This window comes from Paramormyrops kingsleyae, chromosome 3 (assembly GCF_048594095.1).
Source record: "Paramormyrops kingsleyae isolate MSU_618 chromosome 3, PKINGS_0.4, whole genome shotgun sequence".
Classification (NCBI taxonomy): domain Eukaryota; kingdom Metazoa; phylum Chordata; class Actinopteri; order Osteoglossiformes; family Mormyridae; genus Paramormyrops; species Paramormyrops kingsleyae.
Genome location: NC_132799.1, coordinates 27,321,765 through 27,346,789, shown reverse-complemented (window position 1 = coordinate 27,346,789; position 25,025 = coordinate 27,321,765). Strand labels below are relative to the sequence as shown.

Sequence of the window (25,025 nt, the reverse complement as noted above, 5' to 3'; positions counted from 1 at the left end):
CAGGGCAGCCCAGGCATTTGAAGGACAGGACCACTAGAATCTATTCACGTTTTTTCAGTGGACGGAGTAAATTACGCATTTCTCAGGGGGCACCATTAGACGGGCCAGAAGTCACAAATTATGCCTATGGAACAGTTCAAGGTCCCCGGGCAACAATGTCAGTGTCATATGATGGAAAGGGGGGGAAAAGCAAAGCTTAAAAAACAAAGAGATTTTATTTATTAAAAAAGTATTTCAGAAACCGACCAAGTGGTTCTCCAGTGTCATACAAAGTATTTTCCAGAAGATCAGGTGATAAATTACCATAGAACGATATTAAGTGGGCCACACCAAACATGACCCAAATGTCTACCATAAAAAATACATTACAAAAGAAGAAACCATAGGGTGTAAAAAGTGAACCCAAGTCTGTGTAAAGTCCTCCTCTAATGTTTATATGCTGTTACTGTCATACACCATCACAAGGTTGCTAAATCAAAGCTGTGGCTATTGATGTCACAGATTACCAGTCCGGCCAGGACAGACCAGTCTGCCCATCAATGGAGAACACTATCAATGGACCTCCATGGTGTTGTGGAGACCCAGCACAGTGGGAACGGCGCTTGTTAAGGACCGGTCTGTCGCTGACCTGAAATATCCCACAATGCTTTGAGCCAAGTAAGAACAAGAGGTCACAGTGATGCGACATGGAGGTGAGCATGTGGAATGGGGAGGGGGGGTGTGCACTCAGCCACCGGGGGGGCACAGTATTCACAGCTTTTGGCTTTAGGGGAATTAAACAAATGACAAACTGTAGGGACAAGGCGACTGAAACTCACAATAATTTCCTCAATGCATTAAGCTGCTGTCCCTACAGGATGCAGGTGAGTTTCTCTTTTCTCCGCTTTAAGAGACGCGGGATAAAGACCTAAAACACTGAAGATAAAGTAGGCAGAGAAGCAGGAGCGAAGTTAATCTGGTGGCAGCATGAAGCATGACTGGAATACCAACCACGCAAACCACCGCTTCCCTTTCAGCTGCGATTTTATGTCTTCATTTTAACCCCGACGGACAAGTGTGCATGCTCATAAGCTTCATCACTGCCGGCGGGTGGATCCTGCGCAGGACAGCCAGCTGAGTGCGAGCAGCATGCGACAGAAGCCAAGTGACGGCGCAGCGCCTCAATAAGGCCACGCAATTCGTAGCTTCAAACGCCGTGAGGATCATGCCTATAAAAATAGATTCGGTTTGGTATTTACTGCGGCTGATGGACTCGACAACAAGAATAGGCAGTAAATTCAATAGAGTTAGTGTACTTATTTAGTGTGTTTCCATCCTCTGAAACTGACGTCACGGTAACGTTACAGCTGCGACCTTGGTGACATTCAAAGGCCTCCATCATACGGGTCAAAGTCTATTTAAATATACACAGACTCACTGTCCTGCTCAGTCTCTAAACAAACATTTCCAAAAATATACATCTGAACTGGTTTTCCAAAATCTGGAACAAATCCACATTCTCAGAATATCCACAATAGATACTGAAAACAGCATCAATGTGTTTAACTTTTAATGTTCAACTTGAAATTTTTTTTTATGTACAAATTGATGACGAATCTCTAAACCATTCTAAACCCCAACTGACAGTTTGGTCAGCCTTGACACCCCACCAGAGCCCTAGGTACCGACAGCAGCTGTGACCACCTCAGTGGCGCCCTCCTATGGAAACACAGTGTAATGCCACCAAGTCACTGAGGTTCTAAAGCTAGCTGTTAAAAGTTTTCCACCCACAGGTGAGGAAGGAAACATTGCAGAACAAAAAATGTAGGATTCAGTTGTGTCTAAGAACAGTGCGAACTTCTAGGAACACAACTAATTTGTTAACCTATAAAATATAAGGGTATCAAATTAAATCCACAGGATCCAGGCCATACAGCCACCGCCCACAAAAAGTCAACGACCTTTAACCCCCTCACAAAAAGTCAACGACCTTTAACCCCCCTCACAGAAAGTCAACCATCTTCAATTCCTTTGAAAACCTCTGTTACACTCCAGTAGTGGCCAATGTTCATTTTCCTTCCAACAAAAGCAATGAGTGCACATTTGCTGCAGTGGTGCTCATCTGCTGCAGTGTGTGGAAATGTATTCCTCGTTTCTTGGGGAATGTAGTTCTTATACAGAGCTGATGTGACCCTGGCAGGATTCTCCGCCATGGTTCTTAATCACGTTAAGTAACTGTCATATGCGCACACACGTTATACCATTGCCACTCAAACACAAATATTGCACTTCTTAATCCAATACAACAGTGTATGATCTGAAAAATTAAAATTGATGAGTTTGCTGCACAGTGAAATCTACACAAGTGAGTATGGCAAGACAGGCTGAGAGACATATGTTACACACACAGGTACAGTGAGGTGAAAAGTCCAGTCTTCCCATCCAACGAATGAACAGTCAACGTCTAAACACAAGAGCATCACTAGTTTTTCATCCTGCAAACCACGGAATGTTCTGCTGGGTGCACAAGCCCAAAGAATTCCAAAGAGACTATGGATCTTTCTGGGGAAGGAGACCAAGGTTCGAGTGAAGGAAATGAGAAAAAAATCTTGACCAATCCCCACGATATGGGAGATGGTTTCTCGGCCAATCCCCTGACATTCCCCCAGGTGGCTCCGCCCCTCCGATCAGCTGGGCAGCAGCATGCGCTCGAAGGCACACTGCAAGTGCTCCCAGTTCTTCCAAAAGAGCGCCAGCAGCGACACAGCGAAGAAGGTGCCCACGAGGTGCAGCCGGCTGCGTGTCAGGGGGGCCGTGAACTTGGCCACGGTGGAGACGCACACCAGCACCATGGTAACCAGCGCCAGCATGATGTTGATGCATTTCCCCAGCAGCACCTTGGCGTCCGCGTTCTCCAGCTGCACCGTCTGCTGCTGCTGCTGCTGTTGCAGCTCCAGCTTGGAGATGCGTGTCTGGCAGGACTCCAGCACCTCCTGGTGGGCAGATGGAGAGGGTGGTCAGTTCATTCCAGAAGTCAGAGATGTACCGAAGGGCAGGGAGGAAAGGAAAAAGTGAGGAAGGGACAAAGGGAGGGGGGAGAGGGAGGGGGAGAGAGAGAGAGAGAGTGACAAAGGGGAAGAGAGACAAGAGAGGGAAGTAGCGCTGAACAGGAAGAACTGCTTGTACGTTCTGTTCTAAATGTGTCCTGCATTTTTCAAACTTCTTATTGCAGTGTTTCCCAATCCGATCCTCGGAGACCCACAGACAGTCCAAATTTTTGGTCTAAGGAGCTGGGAGGGAGCAAAAACGTGGACTGTCCGTGGGTCCCCGAGAACCGGGTTGGGAAACACGGCTTTATTGTTTATTGATTTACTAAAAACTCATCATGTTTTGGTGGGACGGGAAGCAATTTTCTGCTTCGCTGAATTTGAAACGGCTGAACGGTGAAGGACCCAGCCTTGACCGTGGAGGTACCTGGATGTCCCTCGCCCTCTCGTAGGCCTGGTAAGCCACCTTCTCCTCGATGCTAGCCAGCTCCTGCTTCAGGTTGCTGGTTTCGTGCTGGTGGAGTTCAGTCAGGTCATTCAGCTGGCACTCCAGCCTCTCAAACCTGGGAGGGAGAGATGGATGAAGAGACATGAATCTTATGGGTCCATTATTGCCATCATCCAAGAGCAGACTTCCCAGTGCCCTTTAGCCATCTAGGTCATTTTTCACACCCACGCTCCATTTCTCTAGTGCTTTCTGCCTGGCCTGGACTCACGACGTCTCTGGGTCTTGCCAGGTCAACCAGGTCAACCTGAATCACCTTCCTCCTGAACCCTGCCAAAATCAAGACTCATCATCAGGCTGTTCGGAACAAAATTCAGCTCAGAAGTGCAGATTTATAGAGTATGACGTGTGTTCTTTCACTGTCCTACGCAGGAGCTGAATTTGTACAGCAATCAAGTCATTCATCATATCTAAGTTACTTCCATCTGCCATAAAAGGCCTCCTGGACCAGCTGATGAGAACTTCAGCAAAACATCTAATTATCCACAACACTGATGCTGATAAATGTAAAGCTTTTAGTCCCACATAATCGCAACCTTCAGGACAAATTTTACTTCAGGCCAAGTGAAATACCCAACCTCAGTGAACCCACAGTGGGATTCTGGTTGGCCGCCATTCACCATGGCAACACGTCAGAACCAATCATGTCCCAACATATGGAAACTGGAAGAACATGACACGCTACAGAAAGCGCGCCGAAACAGGCTTCGGGGTATCTCTGTGTGTCCACGAGCACGTTTAAGAAGAGCTGGTCGCTGAAGAGACTGCTGATGTGTAAAAACCTTATTAAACACTTGAGAGATGAATCAATCCAGATGGAATGCAGTGAGTGATGTGAATAAGAATGTGAATGAGTCCTACCCAGATCCTAAAAGAGATTCATTATCATTCCTTTCACCAGCTTGTTAAGATGAGGACATTTTGCTTCTACGCGTACAAATGGGAAATCATGCAAGATCAATAGCTTGTTTCCAAGGTCATAAACAAGAGATCACCTCACCTGTATCGCTCCTCCTGCAGTGTCTGCACGACATAGTCATAGTCTCTCTTAAACTGCTCCTTCAGGCTCTCCATGCCTTTGCCTAGGTTGTTCTGAGCATCACGGATATCCCTCACATCCTCTAGGATCAGAGTCAGCTTGCTCTGGGCCTCAAGTGATCCAGAGTCATCCGGGCCAGGGGTTGGGTTTCCGTTGCTGTCAGCGGACACAGACGTGCCCGAGGAGCACTCGTCGTCGCTGGGGTACTTGGGCTTGGCCACGATGGTGGCGCTGCCACTCAGAGAACGCCCGCTGACTTCCTGGTGAAAGGAGGGTGAGGTGTCCATGGTGCTCTTGAGGTGAGCGATGTTGTCCGCACTGCCGAACTTGTTGCGGATCAGGTTGGCGAATTCCCGCGACTTGTTGAAGAAGAAGGGTGGGGAGAGCGAGACGCCGGGGCCAATGGTCTTCACCTTATCCACAGAAGGGTGTCTCCCACTGCCACTCACATCCTTCAGACTGTCCTTCAAGCTGTCCTTGAAGATCTCCTTCGGTTCCTTAGACGTTTCTTTGGACGACTCCTTGGATGCACTATGCTTGGAGGAGCCATTCACCTCATTGTCCCTCATCTTTTTGTGGTACTGTTCCAGCTTCTTCTGCAGCTGAGCAATGGTCTGCGCAGACTTCTGGTTCTTCTTTTCGAAGACCTGCTTGATGCGCGACAGCTGCTGCTTGTCGGCATTGCCGATCAGCTTCAGATACTCGGCCACATTGTCCTCGCGGGCCGTCTGTTCGATCTTGATCTGCTCCGTCACCTTCAGGATCTTCTGCTGCAGGTTGTCAATGTCCAGACGGCCTTTGTGAAAGTCCAGCCCCAGGCCCGTCCCATCGGTGGAGTCCAGGTCCAGGTTAGTCTCTGAACCCCCCCGCCGTATTGGCACTGGGATGCTGAGGACATTTCCATCGGTGCTCCGATCCGCCTGCCGGAAGAGGAAAAAGATTCAGGATCACGCTGAAGAACCATAGCAAATCGCCAAGCAGCCAATAGTAACACTGTGAACACTAGAACCTAATTGATCTGTCAAGAAATACACAGAGTACCAAGAAAACCGGACAAATGCCACCAGAAGCACCAGGTCCACAGACCTTTGAGAGCCACAGCAACAAAATGTTTGAAAACATACGGCAAGGGTGTTTTGTCTTATCTGACCTTCTCAAGCACATAACCATTTATCTAGGCCAGACATGTAGGGAAAAAAAACCCACCACAAAGCTAGAACAATCCAGAACAAATAATCCACATCTTCATGTTGCCCTCGACCGGCTTCAAACCGTGAAACAGTCAGTGAGACCCCATTGAGCGCAGTCAGTGAGACCCCATTCAGCGCAGTCAGTGAGACCCCATTCAGCGCAGTCAGTGAGACCCCATTCCTTAAGGTCATGAAACACAAGGCATTTTCTCCAAAAATGACAAACTTTCGTTTCTCACTTTCAGAAAGTTACGGACACAAACTGCACACTATCCTCGATCTTCTCCTGGTCAATGCAGATGGTGTCTGGGCCAGGTCAGTAGATCTCTCTGCAACATTTTGCCTTAAGATAAACGCATCAGCCAAGTCCACCCTTCCATCAGGGTCAAGGTGAGGCTGGAGTCCCTCCCAGGATTCACAGAGCCTGAGGCAGCGGGATGCCAGTCCATCACAGTTAAACACTCACATTCGGGCCAGTTTAATGTGAATTTAGTGTTTCTGGACTGCGGGAGAAACCCTACACAACCTGGCAAGAATACGACACCTTCTAACCCCCAACACTGAGGGCCTAAGCTTACAGTGCTAAGCAATGTATCCTCTGTACTCCACACCACTGCATCTGACACCACTGCACCACACTGCATTAATTTAGCAGACACTTTTACCATTAGCTATGTACTTCATGAAAAAGCAGGGTTAGTTCCTGGAGCATTTGAGGATTAAGGGCCTTGGTCAGGGATTTAATGGCAACATCATTCTGCTGATCCTGGGATTTGAACCAGCAACCTTCCAATCACAGGCAGAGCATTCTAACCCCCTGAGCCAGACACAGTCCCAGTATGAATTATTAACATATACTGTACAATTTGAGTGTAAGCCCACAGTTTATTGGTGCTTGGCCTTTAATAATATATAATACTTTCACGTCTAACACGCCCGGTGCTGCTTGCCCTGGATACCCCCCCTCCCCCCGTGTCACTGCTCCTTGTCTGCTATTTGCAGCACACGCTGTTTGTGTTGCGGCGCGAATCGCTCAGTGGGGGAGCCCCTCCCGCCCGCCAAACAAACAAGCGTAAACGTAAACACCGGAGCACGGCGGAGCTTGTGCGGCTCTCTCGTGGGAACGCGCTCCTGCCATGGCAACGCCGCCGGGTGAAGCCGCATTCCGGGGGAGATCGACGGGCCCAGGGGGGAGGGGTGCACGCGTGTGCGCGTTAAACGGTCGATTTAATCAGAGGCTGCCAATAATGGCTGTCTGCCGACCGTGGTTATCCGTGTTTCTGCTGCGTGAAAACACAGATGGGCGATTCTGGGAGTGTGACCGCTTTCACAGATGCCGACTGTGCACGTGAGGACGGACTGAACATCCCCCTCCCCCCCATCTACCTTAGAGAAGTGTGTTCAATAGAACATTTTGAAACCCTCCCTCTCAAAATTCAAAGAATGTTTCATTTTGAAAACCGGAGGCATAAAATACCCAGAAAATTAGAAAATGCTGCCCGATGGTGACAGACCAGTCTGAGGAACAGCCACTATCCAGGCCACAGATGCTGAAGCACACAAACGCCTCAAAAGCTCTTCATTGTAAAGACGTTGCCATGACCGCAGTGTTCTCCGCTGCAAACTCACAGTCGCTGCTCTACGGAGAAAGTGAAACATCCACAAGGTCCGCTGGGAAGACCGTTAGCGAAGAGGTTAGTGAGACGGCTAACCAAGGCCATCTGGGGCATGGATGTACACTGGGCTGGGAAGGGGTTCCAGTGCCTGGGACTGGACTGGTGCTGGACTGGAGAGAGACGGCGACTGCAGACGGTTTGACGAAAGGTTTTAAAAGTTGGTGGTGAATGTGAGTGTGTGAGAATGCGGGTGCATTCGTGCCTTTCCAGGAAGCTGAATTCACGACCCCACAGCTGTGATGCGAAGGTGTCTGGGGTGGGGCGGGGGGGGGGGGTTTAGACAGAGAGAACAGAACGGGGGAAAACACAGCCAGCAAGTGAACCGTGACGGGCCAACCCATACATCCCCGCTATCAGCTTCCATGCGAAGCTGCCCCCCCACCCCCCTACACTCTGGGCTCAGTTTAACCGACTAAGTTAGATAGGTCAAGAGTCATAACTCAATCTGTTTAAATATTCCACCATCCATCTATTTTACATCTAAAAAATAATATCAACTCGCTCTGCTAATAGGACCTAATTAATCGTCTACGCCGTCGGCCAGGGGCAACGCAGGGATGTAAAAAAATAACAATTAAAGGCCATTTGTGCAGTAAGGAGGAGCATATGCCTGCTAAATTGAGACTTATCTGTGGTGGCAGTTTCTGTTTCACTGTGGCGAGTTGTTAATTTTGAGAGGGAGGGTTAGGGTTAGGGTTAGGATTAGTCTAGCCTGGAATGGAAGCCAGGAGAGCTAAAGGGAGCAGGATTTGGGGAGGGTGGAGTGAGGAGTCACTGTGCGTGTGTGTGTGTGTGTGTGCGTGCATCATGAACAGAAGTACCCATGGCTGTACGTCCCTGTAACCAAGCAACAGAGTGTGACAGCATGCCTCGTAGAGCAATGATGTCACGGCATCACCTGCGTGTATGAATCTTCATAATCTGATCCATAATCTGTCTTCATAATCTGATCCGGATACACTTTTTGCAAATAAGTGTGACGGGCGGCACAGCTGCGGGGAAACAAAACAGCCGGGAGGTGTGAGAGAAGCCAAACGCTTTCACGGTTACAGCACATAACAGCTCTGAAGAAGAAGCGTTACGTGTCACACGCGGTATGAGCTGCAGGCTGCCGCCAGATGACTATCCAGTCAGCGTTACATTCTGCTGTAACCGCGTGCCATTCCCAAGGAAGGAAAACTTTGATCTCTGTTTGGCGATGAGCATGAACAGGTCACAGACGGACAACCTGAATTCTTCTTTTCCTGTTCATGCCAATAAATAGACTTCATTGTCTGGTTGGACAATGGCCAAGAACATCACTGCCTGCTCGCCAAGCGGAAGGGGCCGACCAGGGGCAAGGCGACATCCAAACGGGTTAAGTGCAGAACATGTCCCGGTGCCAAGGTCGGTTTCCGCAGACACTTCCAATAGCGCTGATGAGACGAGTGCGATTTCAGCAGCTCTCCCGGTAACTTTTCATGATGTTTCATAACATCGTCTAGCTCTTGGCCTGGTGTGAACTCGCCTTTGCTCCCGATCCCTGCCGGGAAGTTCACCCTAGCTGCTCTTACACCAAGGTGGATCCTGCACAGCTGTATGCCTGTGATGTAATATCTGCCTCAGGTTTATGTCGATTTGGAGAGAAGTGTCAAACACAAATGCCAGCAGTTAAGGCTGTTAAGCATGCAGCCCAGGGTACTCCCCCCTCCAAGGGTACTCCCCCCTCCCAGGGTACTCCCCCCTAAGTTGCAGGGTGGCACAAGCTAGCCTGAGACCTACTGTACTCATACTACAGCCAACACATCAGTCTCCAGTAACAGTGGCCATGCAGCAGGACTGTGGCGAGTCGGTGACTCGTTTGGGTGAAATTAACGGCAGCGAATCTGCCCTGAGACTAAATTTCCTCTCACGGGGCTGTTTTGGGGACGGTGGAGGGCTGAGCGGTGTCGGGGAGCAGGGGAGCTCCAGCCCTGTCACCTTCCACACTTGGCTCCAGGCACCAGCTTCACTATCCCTCACTCAATGTGCTCTTTTACGCTCTCTTGCTTCCAGCTGTCTGCTAACTTCACGAGGAGCCAAAGCGCCATGCCCTCATCATTCTCTCCACCTCCATCTGAGCTGTCTGTATTCCCCAGGGCCCTAACACCACACAGGGCCCTAACACCACACAATTCATCTAGTTGTTATCTTAGTTGGCCTCCTTGTGATTCTGAAAGATACTTAAACTCCACCTGTGGTCGCTGTAGAGCTTTTTCTAATGCCAAGACACACTTCATCTCCATATTTTCCTGGCCCTACCTTTTAACCACATTTAATGCCATTCACATTTAATTCGCCCCCTGAGTTTCAGCACCATCTGACCATCCTGATGCCAGCCTCTCCACCCCCTCCCTCCTGGGCTCCTGCCCAGCAGTCGACGCGTGGGCCGGGGCTGCAGCCATGAAGCAATTAGCACCGGGCTCAAATGAGGTGACGGTGCCACTTCGAAAGGCAGCGTGCAGATCCGGTCCGGTCAGCATGGCTTCTCCCGGGTGATACCTGACCACGGAAACGGGGCCGAGAACATCACACATCTACGCAGAGATCTGTACTTAGACGAGACAAACTTCAAACAAAACTAAAACTAACTAAACAAACAAACTTTGCCTGTTGTTTGTTTTGTTCAAAAGAGGTCAGTCAGGGAGTCAGTGGAAAGTCCCACTGAAACAAACGTAAACATGTGTGTGTGTGTGTGTGTTTGAGGGCGTGTTCACATGATTCACCCACAGTGTAAACAAGCACTGATTGGCTGTGTATTCCATAGCCCCTCCCACTGTACTGCAGCTCTGCCTTCCCATGGAAAACGCCTCACTGAGCCCAGACAGATTGCCGGTTCACTACGTTCCAGACGGGCACACAAAGGCCAGCTTGTCCCTCTCAAGCCACCACCACACTACACAACAGAACATTTTTCACTAGGACTTAAAATAAAAATGTGTGGCATAATCAGATTCTCATTAAAAGGCCTGAGAATTACACCACATCCTACTGTCTGATGTCTTAAACCAGAACAATGGAAGGAGATTATATTACCTACAGCTTGGATCGTGTACATGGGCCTTTTATTACGGATATTATTTGACCCTAAGAAGGTGTCGCGATTGGACAAGCTTGACTTGCTGCATTCCTTTCCTCATATTACTGACCCTGCCGCACACTTCACCCCCCCAAATCAGCCCCACTTTTATGTCTCTTAACCAACCCAGCTGTTACGCGCCGTAAGTGTTACGCGCCGTAAGTGTTACGCGCCGTAAGTGTTACGCGCCGTAAGTGTTTGCAGGAGGTTCTGAAAAGACTCCCATTTTGCAACCAACTCCAGCTGCAACTGAGGACAGTTTTAGGCTACCGCTAATCTGCCTGACTACAATTGACTGAGGTGCCCGTGAAACTGCCCGAATGAAACAAACGCGTCCAATCAGAACCTGCATGGCTTAGGTTACAGTCAGACAAACAGAGCTTTGGTGACGGACACAGAGATGAATCGGCCCACCGGACCTCCTTGTGATCTCATTTATACTCACGCACACACAGCCACACCCCTGGAGCCACCTCACACAGGTTCAACACGACCCCTTAATTCTCAGCTGGGCAGAAACAATTATCCTGACAGTGTTTGCTCTAAAAGTTCATCCTCGCACATTCTGACATTCCCTCTCTCTCTCCACTGCCGCCCCCCTCCCAAGCCGCCATGCTTAGGGAAAAGCACACTGAAACAAGGTTGGGGAAGGGGGGGGAGAGGTCTCACCCACAGGCGACCGGCCCCTGGGTCAGAGTCACTGCTCAGCCCAGTCGTCTCTCGACGACAAAATTAGGGACAAAGCTTAATCCTTCACGCCAGTGCACTAACAGCAGGATAAGGGGAAAAAAGTACCATTATGTAACAGCGGTGGTGTTCCTGAAACAAAAATACTGCACATCGAAAGATCACGCGAACAGCAAAGACTTAGCTGGTTAGGTATCAATAAGATAAGGGAGAAGGGACTTGGGGGGGGAGGGGGGAAACATGCAGAATCTCATGACCAGGGAACGAGACGCAAATTTAGTATTCAGTCTCTTTTTCAAATGAAAACAAACAGTCTTCAGCCATAAAAGGGAAAAAAAGAAAACAAAATCATGTGACGAGAGCAAAGTGATGCATGACACCCAACACAGAGCCAAAAACAGACGGGATGTACAGTTACACAAGGAGGCAACGGTATCTGCAGACTGTCAGCAGGAAAGGAATTTCCTGGATAGTAAACAGAGAGCATGAACAGTAAAATGTCTGCATGCTTCTGTAATGCAAAGCATATCGCCACTCATGTGGACCGGCTCGGACTGGCCTGTCTGGGAACATGCGTCCCACGGGAATGCAGTCAGTGAGGGTCCACATTCCTGCATGAGGCAGCAGAATTGTACCCCACGGCAGCAGGAGAGAGCAACAATGTCGAGGAGAAAAAAAAAAAAAAAAACTCACTTCCTGTCCATACTCTCCATGACAGACCCGATCTCCGCATTAACCCGGGGAGCCCACCACAGCATGTTTGCAGCTAATTGACAGATGAGTTTTCAGCATGCACACGCCCGCAGATGCTTAAGCCGTGCGTCCTCCCACGACGCACCCACAGAAAGACACGAGGCGGGAACGCGTGGGCTCCCTCTAGAGGACGGGAGAGCAGAGGAGGGAGAGCAAAATACACCGAACATGTGAACTAGAGACGCTTCCCCAACGGTTTCAGTGCAAGGTCCCAGCACGGCAAGAGGAGAACGCGCCCCCAACTGTCCGGCTATGAGAATCATGTCTAAATTAACTCCAAATCAGCCACCTGCTGTCCTTTTATGCAGATGACACCCCAGGGTATTTCACACTCTGACCTATGCAGACTCATTAATGTTCAAAACGTTCATCAACATTGCAGGAACGCAAACGAGCACCAAAGGAAGAGATGATGGCATGTGTACGAGAAGCTGAGCTCCACATGCACGGGATCTGCTATGTTGAAGTCCAGGGTTGGAGTCGGATACACGGTGCTGGGCAGCTGCAGCTTAGCGCACTGATGTGTGTCCAGGAAGAACAATCCAAAGTCGTGGAGAGGCAGCCGACGCATGAAAGATGGGCGAGATGCCGACCCAGCTGAGAATAGGGTGCGGCAGATAGAGTAGTGTGAGTCAGTATCAAAAATGAAAGCTATAACACATCAGCAGAACAGTGAACGTTGATAACTGATACGTGCTGAACAAGAGGCTAAAATGACATCAACAACCACGTCATGCCTGCCAAGAATCCCCCCCGCAACCCCACCCCACAATTAGCTAGACAGCTGGCTGACGCCACACAGGTGTCTCTGACCAGCTGTTATGACTAAAACAGTTTTACTTGTTTGGATGATAAACACACACAAACCCCCCACCCACGGCTGCCGGCTCACATGCACAGGCACGTCGCCGTCCTCATGGCTGGACTCTGCGTTTCCTCAACACAAAACCAACGACGCCCAGAGCGCACAACCAAATTAAAACCAAAGTCTATGTGTGATAAATGAATAACAATTAGAAAAAAATTACACCTATAGGGATTTGTATTCTAATGAGGTAAACTGTGAAAAATACAGGCATGTGTGTCGGGTGTTTAATTACCCTGTAAATTGTCCATCTGCATCACAGTCACACCAGGGAAATGCTGGTGTGCTGGTTTGTGGGTCGATATCCCAGCGAGAGGTGGCCATCGCATCGCTAGCACCCCACTATCACCATTATCTGAGAGCAGAAACAGACTCCCCTCCCCCCGAATGAAAATATACGACATGCGGGGAAAGCAAAGGCCACAGCACACCTCTCAGATGCCAATTACACCAGGACGAGGACGACTTCAGAGAGATAAAACACTCCAGAACTAGAGCGAGCATAACAACACGACGTACCTCGCAGCTGCTGCCGTGGCCGTGGAGCCCATCCATGTGTTTACATGTGACTGAACTCATAAGTGGCATTTAAAACCCATTCCGCAATTCATCCATATGCTCCTCAGCTGGCTATCTAAAATCGCTCTATATCGCCTCACGCTGGCTGCGTTTTACCTGAGCGGGACAGCGAGACACGGTGAGCCCAGGGCCCTCCTGCACGGTCACTGCTGCCCACCCTTGGCCACCAGCTGGCAGAACGGGAGCGAGACAGGGTGATTACAGGGAGCATAAAGTGAAACACTAATTATGCTGCGCAGAGATGGACGAAAACCAGTCCGGCCCCTTTCTACCGGAGCCCTTCAGGGTAACGGCTCAGGTGACGACGGCATCGCCTGGAGAGGAAGCGGCTCTGAACAAGAACAGCGGGGAAGAGAGGAGGAGGGTTGGCCAGGGGGCCACATGATGCCAACTGTGGTCAATGTCCCTTTTTTGCGAATTTGTTAATAACATCACATCCTCCCCAGAACGGTCAGGCTTTACGGAAACCGGCTGGCGAAGTTGGGGATGAGCGAATCTCATGGCGAGGGGGAGACAGACGAACCCTCCTATCGGTGCAGTCGTACCCACAGCGAGCAGCTAATTCTCACGCTAATGCTGCTAGCTTGACGGGTATTAGGCAGTGACTGCCTGTCGCTGTCGAACGCTCATGCTAATCCCTCCTTAAGGCTGCAGTTCAGCGTGTCCAATGGAAAGAACGGAGAGCTCAGCTTTTACTCAGTAACTCAGTTTGTGTCTGACTAAGCGGGTTAGGGATCTGTACCCATGCCCAGGAGGTTGTTGGCTTTAATCCCATGGCCAGCAGATTTATCATATCCCCGTTGCCACCTTGAGCAAGGCCCCATTGCAGGCGAACATGTGACTGTCTCAAACAGCAGTCAGCGCCCCTCCTGTCGTATTCTCCTATCCGTCTGCTGACTCTTCCCAACCCGGCCGTGCCAGGCAGTGCTCACTTCCAGGCCATTTCCGAGCAGGAAATTCCAGGCTGATCCCATGCAGCTCCATGTGCGGATGAAAAGCACTCGCTCACTGAAAGCTAGAATGCAGAACTGTCACGGGGTCGGACACTGGAACACATCACTGCAACTCATACATCAAGCCTCATTTGCGTCAGGCCATTAGCCCATTAAAGGATATTAGTCCCAAACCCTAAATTACAACATGCCAAATTCTAAACATGGTAACCTCAATTACTGTGGATCACCGCCATTCAGTCAAACTCAGAGATTGGTTGGTCTTAACCACCTGACCAGTGTTCTAGCTTCAGAGCTGCTCTGTGACTCATCACCTTGTTTCCAGAAGCATCAGGTCCACATGTTGGCACATAAAACATCAGTCAGCTATTCACCTTGAGGCAAGACGCCAAGGCTGGATGAGAGGACTCCCGCAAAAAGGCAGAATAAAATGAAATCTCTGTGCCAATTAATACTCTTCCACCAAACTCTTGTTTCCTAAAAGGAAAGATTAAAGGCTTCCTAACGTTAGCGCCAGGAATTTTGACTCGCTGAATAGTTAAAACCAAGGAGAGACGAGCAATACGCAGCTCGTCAAGCAGACTTGATGCCTTCTCAGATTTTGGCATTTCCAGCTGTCGGGACCGAGCAGCGACACACCGGCGAAAACACGGAAGTCTTACAGAGGCGACCCATAATCCCGCTGTGGTGTAAAACGGCTTCGGCACCCATGTGATGCAACCGATATTAATAGCAACTGGGTTATTAGCATGGATTGGTATTTAAGGGGCGGCAATAAATTAGGTGAATTAGCAAGTGCAAGCTGCTGTTTTGTGGACTGCAGCAGCAATCAGACCAGCCGTGCGCGGACTGACCCCGGGGTCCCTACCTCGCCCCGTGCGGTTAATAGCATTACCCTGACCGCTTCCAGTGCAGTTCATCTGCAGGGTTCATCTGCAAATGCCCACTGCCTGATTACATTAACCGCATCTGGTGCTTCTCACCCGTCTCATTTCCTGCTTGGCTAATAACCAAAGAACAGATAGCAGTCCACTCGCGTTAAAATACGGTTCACTGCCCATATTTATTTTATTATAGATCTGAACCTAGAGTTTTGTTGTTGCAGGTGTCAGATAAGTTCACACATTCGTGACGGCCTCGTCTAGTAATCCACGCTGCTAGCTGATCTTCCACATGACTTTTGCAAGATCTGGCTTATTCATTCCTGGCTTATTCCTATACATGGAGACATGGTGGGGACAGTGGTATGAGGCAACAGTGCTGAGCACTGTAACCCTACTCATCTTATTTTATTTTACACGTTAACTACCCCCCCCCCCCCTTTTTTTTTAATCCATGTGCTATGCGTGTATGTTGTATGTGTGATCGATCATTTGTGCCACACTGCAAGCATTTCATTCTGTGGATGTCTCTACCATACTGTACATGCGACAGATAAGAACTGTGGCATTATCCTTCTCCAGTCTTTGTTTGGTTACTTATGGTTAAGGGTAGGCCTGGGTAGGGGTTATTGTTGTCATTCTTGGGATTAATAATAATAATAATAATAATAATAATAATAATAATAAGATAAAGTTTTATTTATATAGTGCCTTTCATACACTCAAGGAAACTTTACAAAAACACATTTAACAAGGTAGGCAAGTCACATACATAGAAATGAAGGGAGAGTCCCTATAAAGATATGAATATGTGAACTACATGGGTCAGTGTGTGTTTGCTTGTGTGTGAGTGTGTGTGTATGTGTGAGAGAAAAAGAGTGAAAAAAAGAGAATTAGCATCAGTCAGACTCACGCATCTCACATGACATCTCACTATAATCCCCAGGGGCCTGGAACAGTGCCCCCCCCCCTCCCTCCCTCCCTGACTGCTCTCATTCTCACCCCCCAAATCACATGACAAGGTCCCACACATGCCACTGGCAAACCTGCACACATCTGTACTCTAAGAGGGGGCAAAAATCACTCCAGTTATTTATTAGAGGCTAAATCGAAAACAAAACAGACTGTCAGAAGAGCAGAAGTCACGCAGCCAGAAAGTGGACACCCCCCCCCCACAAAGGTTTTGATAAACATCACTGTGGTCGTGTAGCTTCTTCTCCCTTGGCTTGGTCTCACACGTTTCTGTATCTGGGCAGCTTCAGCGAGATGGTCCCCGATAACGTGACATTGAGACACGGGTTGTGGTGGTGAAGATTCTACCCCGCAATCAGCCGGACTGACGACGACCCTGGCCGAGCGGCGAGGGGGGAAACTCGGCCGCGTGTAAGACAAAAGCATCATTCATGCAATATGGAATGGGTGCAGGATTCCTTGGGTCGCCATGACAACAGAAGAGTGCAATGACACCGTCTGTAAATGGTCACCACGGGCCTAACCTGTCGACAAAAGGGGCCACACCTTACTGACAGGGCCCGCTGGAGGGTACAACCTTCAGGAAGGTCCCCCGAGTTCTGACCCTGAACCACAACAGAACCAGTTTGGCAAGACGACGGCGCGTACAAAAGGAGACTATTGTGACTCAATTCTCAGAAAATACCGCCTGATTCCAGGACATGGCAGAGGGATCGTTTGTGGTCTTTGAGGGGTTTTTATTTATTTTCAAGCACCGCCAGTGATGGGCAGTAAATAACAGGCTGCAGGGGTCTACAGACCACAAGGCTGACAGCTACAACACGCAAAACAGATTGCGGGAATCTGTAGTCTGTGCTACTGGCGGTTGATGCCACATTTCAGTGTATTTTAACTGACTGTGTTTAATAATCTGCACACTGGGCATTCCCATTTCCAGTATTCATCAACCCATTCACCCTCTATGTGTTAGTGCCCAATGATGGACTGTTATCCTAGATAAGTTGCCCTGTGTTCCCTGGGATAGACCCCACCCCCCCCTCCCCGCCGACCTATTTGCAATATGTTCTACACAATTAGCCAAAAAACAGAGAAACCCCAATAGACCCAAAGCAGGGCTGTTATTTATGCATTATTTGTCTTTAACAGTTATGGTCATTTACAAGAGAACTTGCCACACATCCAGGCAAGTGACATCCAATCGAGTCCCAGCTTCAGTAAGATGGCACTGTCACCAAGCTGGCTCGAGCACTCTCGGGATCAGCCTCAGCTTCAGCCTCCCCCCAAGGGGGCTAAAACTAACTGCTAAGAGCCCAAGTCGTGAAGTGCCACCGTCCCCTAAGGGTTGAGTTTTACACAGTCAGGGGCAAGTGTGAAAACGGCACGCGGTCTCACTGCGAGGCTGTGCACTGCGAGGCTGTGCACTGCGAGGCTGTGCACTGAATCCATTTAAGTGATGGCAGAGTCCTGACACAATATCTCTCTGCATTGTTTCATGGTAAAACACAAAGCAGCAGTATCTAGAGCAAAGATATCTGAGCATCTGTCATTCTGGACATGCTTTGTATAAAGAAGAAAAAAAAAGACTTGACCAAAGAGATATAAATGGCTGAACAGATAAGAGACTGTGCCCCCTCCACACACACACACACACAGTAAAGCATGTAACTTGAGGCTTACAAACGCATGGTTGGTCAGCCTCCAAAGGCTCAAATTAAGAACAATAATTAACCAAACTCCTGCGGATTTTTTTCATCACCCCGGGGCCCACAGAGAAGCCCGAGCCCCCGAAAACACCCATTTCAATAAACGCGGGTTCAGAAAGTGGAGCCTGCCTTAAATGACCGGACTGAGGGCTGCTGCTCAGCCCGGGGAGGAAACGCTGAAACAATGGAATTAAAGCTTCGTGCACAGCCAGATAAAAGTACACAGTGCTCAGTGTTTTAATACCGCTGTGACCAAGCGGTCGGCAACATTTTTTTAAGGAAGTGAAACGAGTTGCTCAAAACAGAGGCGCTTTCTCCGTCCTTTTACGTCCTCCGGCTAAGTATCCGAGATGATGCCGACAAGGCTGCTGCCTTTGACACTGAAACAATAGCTATAGTCATACTGAGATAATAAAACAATAAACGTGGAACGGTGGGACTGGAAAATATCTAACACTTTTAGAAGCACTAAAAGATCTAGTCTAGATGGACTGACACGCAGAGGAAGGAGATTAAAAACTTCTCCCTAGCCATCATTAAAATAACAATCAAATGTGGATACGGTGGGTGCTTTCTTTCTTTCTTTCTTTGAAAAACAGCTCGGCTCTCCGTATGAGCGCACACGGTATCGGGTGACTCAACAAGAGCTGACACACTTTTTGCTTGCATAACCAGCGTTAAAAGGCTGCAGACAGACTGTGACATTAAGGGAATGAATGTCTTATAAGTACTGCAACTGTAATATTAGAAAAGAGACTGAGAAAATCGCCAGCTGAAATGAAAATTAGGCTGCCAAGAGCGACTCCTTTATAACAAAACCACCGCCATCATAAAATTGGGACAAAATTATTCACGCCTATTTGCAAATGTATGGACATGAATATGTTAATACGCATCCCCACATTAAGGGTTACGAAATCGTATTGTGATTTTAATCGATTTCGTTAGTTCTTCTAAAACTACAAGAAAAGAAACTACAAAAAATATATAAAATAAACATAACCAGCAACTAGCAATGAGTTAAACAATCCTATCAAGCAGCAGTCATGACTAGAACATACGCGCCAGTTATGCAAATATACGCGCAGTCATGCAGAAACGGCGTGGAAAGGAAGGAACTGAATTTTAATCACAGTAACTGTAGCTGTCAGCAAGCGGAGAGTTTCTGCCCGGACGGTTACCATTTCGCCCGCGCTGTTATGGCTCAGTCTCCCCGCGTCGAAACTTTCATCCGCGGCGCCTCCGGTGCTGGGCATAGTCCCGCAGCCCGGCTCATCTCCACACGGACCGAGCTTCTGAACGCCAGCCGCCCTCCCTCCGGCTCCGAGAGGCACGACGTGCGTGTAAACCCTGCCTACCGAGGGCTGGGGAGGAGCACTTAACCCTTCCTGCGCCCCGCCGGGGTATCACAGCGCCGGGCACCGGCAACGATACTGTTACCTGGGAGACGTACACGGATATACGAAATACTCAGGACTTTTCATGTTATTTATGTTTTGCAAGAGAATCGTTTATATATATATATATATATATATATTTAGTTGCTTTGGAGAGCACACCATCTTGCCCCACCCCCCACCCGCATCACGCTCACCCTCTGCTGTACTTCAGCCAGAGGAATCTGACAGGTAATTTTCCTAGAAAGTTCACCCAACTAGTTTGTCCAGTTCCCACCCTGGAGTATGAAATTGAACCGCAGCTCTTACCGGATAAACCAAAACAGCAACTTTAACGGAAAGCCACCACGTTTTCTTGCGTTTCACACACTATATTCAATTCCATTTCTTTTCATACAGCGCCATTCACAACTGAGTTGTCCCAAGGCGCTGCACATGTATGTGTTGTGATAACATACAACATAATTAGACAGCACTTGTATATATGGTGATTACCAGGGCTACCTGAAAAATTTTCTGTGAAATATGACTATTATCTTCTGAATAAGTGGAATGTCCCCACTTTAAGAATAATACAGGAAAATCATTTGGGATTTTTTATTCCTTTATGTAGTTGCTGTAGGTTACATAACCTTTGTTTTTGGGGGATTTTGGGGAATTCTACAAAGAATAATATTTACGCTCTGTACAATAACAAATAAAGGTCATGAATGTACTAGTAAATGTTAGTGGGGCTTCTGGTAACCAGTACCAGTAAGCCTGGTGGTTAATGACAAGATCACCTGTCATTTAACAACGACTCTCTCCCATCCTGTGCAATGAGACAGCTGTTTAACTAGGGCTAATTTTCCTGAAAGTAATTACCATGAATCACAAAGGCGTCTCACCTGCTGGGTCACTTACGGCTCACCCATCATCCAAAGAAGATGTCCTTCTCAGTCTCTCTGCCCCCCAGCGCAGCACTTGTTCTGCGCAGTAACCCTGAAACTAATGTGGCAATAATGAAGTACAAAAGTGGTTAGAGTCTGTGCTACAGGTGAACTGGGTTGCGTGACCCGGAGCCGGAATACTGAGTGAGTAACATCTCTGGAACAGCGCTGCAAACCAACAAAACATCAAATGCATTGTTTATTATCTCCCTACCAAAGGCATTTGTTAATCAGCTAAATCTGCCTTGATTATTATGACCACCTGTGATACTCAGACATCAAATCATCTACAGCAGGTCTTTGGAGGAGGGGAGGAGATCCACGCAAGCGCAGAAGGAACGTGCAAACACACTTGCCAACAAACAGGGTCAGCTCTCATACCCCCAGCTGGGAAGGTGTGAGGCTTTAACCCTACCCCACAAGCCACCATCCTCCACACGTGATTAAAAAGCTCTCCCGATTCACACGCTGTGACCTGCATGTCAAACAGATCTGTCAAGAGCAATCAATGCAGCAGACACCCAACACTTCATAACAGCTCACTAGAGCAAGACACATCATCAATATTTTAAGAAATATTTCATTGCACTGTTAAATTTTAAAGGTCTCACTTGGAAATCCAATAACTTTGATGCATTGTTTGAATTGTAACTTGCACCAAGCCTATTAATAGTTTAACAGCTGTATCAGCAGTCGCAGCATTCATTGCCGGCGGCAGATCGGTCCCTGGCTCTTTCTGTGTTCGAGACGATGCCTATCGTGGCTCCGGAGTAATTTATTACATGAACAAGTAGAGTGTCAGTTGGCCTGGGACTTGACTCAAAGAGGAAGTGTAAAACCTCCCTTTTCCTGTAAGAGGAGAACTTGATGTCGGTCCGATTTTATGGCCCGAGTTTCCCGTCGTGTGCTTGGAGGGTCTCCGATATCTTAGGTGTAACCATACGCCGTCCTTGCCGCGAACCCATATTAAAGCGAGAGTCCGTCGTCTGGCCGAACAGATGCTGCTGGTTGCCCTTTTAGCTTCTGCTCGAACCCAGGGCTTTGTGAGCACAGAAACGCCTTAGCCGGGCGTCACTTCACATCAGCCGTTTTAATTTACAAACTTTGCAGAGTTTGTAGTCTAAAGATCAAACAAATCTCATCTGGAATCCTTTCCAAGGAAATGTCAGCGAATGACGTGCTTTCTGATGACTGACAGGTAAACTGACAGAGAAAAACAAACTGTCACAGAACTGCCATGTTCTGGCAGATTTGGCATCCCTGCGGAAGAGCCCCACCGTGCACCATGCCCACGACACGATGCTGGGTCGGCGATCCAGAGCTCGCTAAACGGGACCATGGCCTCATAGACCCTCAGGTTTGGAAACGGCCAGTTTTACTCAGCGGGTATGCTAATTAGCCAGCTGGTAGAAGGATCACGATTACAGCAACATCTGGACTAACTGTGAAACTGTGCACTGATAAATTCAAGTAAGTGTCAAAGTATAGGTGGGAAATGGGGGGGGGGGGTACAGTGGTGTCATTCTCAAAAGCACCTTCTGTTCCCAGCCGCCCGCATAACATCAGCGATAGAGTTACATTAGTTTGCATGAGAACACAGCATCACCCAAACTGCAGGTAAGGCAGGAAAAGGCCCCTTGGTCCGAGACGCCATCGGTGCCGGGGCCAAAGTCACATGACACGCGCACACTCATGCACACTCATGCACACACAGGCACACACAGGCACACACAGGCACACACAGGCACACGGCGAGCCAGTCTGCAGCAAACAGCCATCACCATTGTGCTTCACGCTCAGGTTACAGTAGAAGCAGCATTTCTTATCCACTTCAACTAATTCAGTTAAAGCCTGTTTTTTTTTTAGCAGGGTAGTCAGGTCAGCAGCCTGAACTCACACCACAGACTACAAGAGAGTAACGGCGACATCATTTTATTAATGCAAATATAGAATTTGCTCACGCGTGTAACTTCATAGTAGAAGATCGCCAAACTGACCTGTATACGATGGGTGAAAAATTCAATCGATTTAGCCAGGTGATCTTTCCAAAACCCGGCACCCTGAAATTAAGGCAGTAGTACTGTGTGTTTCTTTACAGTTGGCTTTATTTGTTGACAATAAAGACACATATTTTAAGACAGTGATTATGAAAGTGTATTCTTATTAAAACATTTAATTCCCTGAAAAGATGCAGATGTGTAGTATGTCCACCATGCAATTCCACTTCTAAGACCAAAAAGGAAAAAAAGTTATTTGGTTTGGGATCTTCCATGATTCCAAAGTTTTAATTAAGTTCTTTATTCCGAAGCTGCTTGGCCGGCACAACCGAATCCCCCTGTGCTAATGTCCGGTGGATGACACATGAATTCTTAGAGCCGATAAATCACCGAAATTCTGCTGACTGTTCCTGGGGGGGAATCATCACCATGCCTATGAATCTGCTCCTGCCCACAGGTGAATGTCCTGACTAGAAGTGCTTCCATTAATCAGCCAGAGGAAAATTACACCCCCCACCCCCAGACATCTATCACCAGCCTGGGGGATGAACCAGCAGGCTGCCCTGGGCACAGCGGCCCCTCGGAGGGGATGGTGCAGGAAGAGCCGGCCCGAGCTTCAACCCCCGCGGATTGCGGCACAGTGTGGCAGGGACCTGATTCCGATTTCAGCCCCATGTATGGAAAAGGACACTTATGGGTCCGAAATTTAACACCAACCGACGCTTCCCCATCACCCTTACTTCTCCATGGGCCACAGTTTCTGCCACGTCATCTCACACTGGCCAAATAACGGGGGCGTTTCACAACCGGGATTAATTCCACCAAGCAAAATGATGACGGTCTATAACTCTTCTGGAATGATCAGCGACAAATCTTCTGTGTTAATTCCTTTGCTTGCTGCATCTCTTTTCCCCCAATCATTCCTCTTGATCGCATCATTTGTTTCCAGTCCAGAGAAACAAGTTCATTTCAAGCCTACATGCTCTGCCGGGCGTATTTAAACTTGCTAATTTCCGTTTAGCAGCTTTTAATAACATTATCTACTTCCCTGGGACAAAGTAATTACTAAAAGGAGATTGCAACTTGATAACATTAAGCTTTTAAAGCAAACCTGTCATTTAGGCAAATTAAACTGTTACATGTTCATCAAAACATTTATAAGATTTACTGCAATTATTGCAGGTTTACACAAATAGGTAACTTCTAATTTCACGTCTCTCTTTTTTTAAAGCAAATAAAACTGCAAAAAAAAAATAGCATTAGCTTACAATCTATTTATTATGCTGCAAAATCATGAAATCTCCTGGGAATTTGTCCGCATTCGGGGTGAAATCGGAGCCAATTGCAAGGCTGCTTTTGCTGACCCACCAATGAGGCTGCTTGCAAGGAAAAAGGAGCGCAGTCAGAGCAGACGCGCACTGTTTCCATAGGATGAGAAGTGAAATTCACATCGCAATATATAGCTTTCACTTACGGTGCGGTTTTCAGCCGGGTTGCATATCCCACTGGGATATAATGCCTGCTTTCATTATCAACACATAATGCTACAGTGCAAAGCCAGAGAGAGACTACCACAGATGAAATCCTGGAAAGAAAAAAAATATATTAAAAAAATCACAAATGGCAGTGCGAGGGTGGTTTGTGAAGGTCTCTCTCCAAGCTTACGCATTGCCTCGCTTTATTAGAAGCCCTCAAACCAAACAAAAGCAGTTTAACTTGCTCTTTGTGTTTTTATATAAACAGAATGTTGTTTTTCATCCCCACCCGTGCTCTGGACCTCCAGACTTCCTGTTTGAAGTCTCTCGGTCACTCAGTCACGGGGTGACCTTTGACCCCAAATAACGTCACATGGGACGTCGTGGTGCCTCACAGGACGACCGGCCCCTGTCCGTCTTCCCTGTGGAGGCCCAATGGGAGAGGGCGCAGAGGGACTGCTGCTAATGCTAATTAGCTCAGAATCGCAGTCGCAAAGGCACGGATGACAAGACCTCACAGCTGGGGGGGGGGGGATGCTCATTGTCTGTGTGCATGGCTGCCCTTTCGGTGCAGAAAAGACATTTATGGTGCTAATTATTTTTGCAGCGCCAGGCACACACCCAAGTTCCTGCAACATATAACCATTCAGATTTCATCTCTTTCGCCATCGCGGCTTCATTGATCGCAGGAGTCACGGCGCCACACCAGGGCCTTGACCCTGAGACTGATCATTTAAAAAGCAAATGGGTAACGACCAAATGTGATTTATGATCGGAAAACTGACTGCAGGGGCAGCACTATGGCTCAGTGAAACACTCCACGATCCCAGGGTTCAGTTATTCTATATCTTTCTGGCCCACAATCCCGCTGTTTAATTGTGTCCTCAAATCGCCACAGATTGATAGGGGACATTCAAAAAAAAAAAAAAAACTCAACTGCTTAGTTTTGTGGCATCATAACGGTCTTCCTGATGCTTCGAGCTGAATGTTTTCCGAAGAAAAAAATCAGACTCTCTCTGTGGGACAACAAAACCCACCACGCTTTTTGAAAGTCGCTCGCGCCCAAGCAGCAGGATGCAGGAAGATGCAGGAAAAGCAGAGAGAGAGAGAGAAATGGCATCCGGCAGGCTTAAGGACCCAGCGGTGGCTGTCATCGCTTGTGGAATGTGACAGAGAATATAAATATATAATGCTAATGTGGTTGATGACCATCACAAACAAAGACGTGCAAAAAAGTCAACATGGGATGACATAATTGGAAAATAATGGAGGAGAAACCGCCTCTTCCATTCCTTCCTTCC

At 48.1% G+C, this 25,025-nt stretch overlaps 1 protein-coding gene across 2 annotated transcripts in view; it reads right to left on the bottom strand.

Moving 5' to 3' along the window:
* Positions 1 to 196: 196 nt before the first annotated feature.
* The window catches only part of tmcc3 (transmembrane and coiled-coil domain family 3), a 36,688-nt gene continuing 11,859 nt past the window's right edge, over positions 197 to 25,025 (bottom strand). The window contains exons 1-4 of one of the 2 annotated variants that reach the window (XM_023812681.2): positions 19,108 to 19,327; positions 4,532 to 5,490; positions 3,454 to 3,589; positions 197 to 2,972 (exon numbers count right to left, since the gene is read on the bottom strand). In XM_023812681.2, coding sequence (XP_023668449.1) covers positions 2,667 to 2,972; positions 3,454 to 3,589; positions 4,532 to 5,490; positions 19,108 to 19,182 — 1,476 coding nt within the window. In that variant the 5' untranslated portion in view covers positions 19,183 to 19,327 and the 3' untranslated portion in view covers positions 197 to 2,666. Of the gene's footprint in view, positions 2,973 to 3,453; positions 3,590 to 4,531; positions 5,491 to 19,107; positions 19,328 to 25,025 lie in introns of those variants that run through there. The other variant, XM_023812682.2, reaches the window with a different exon arrangement.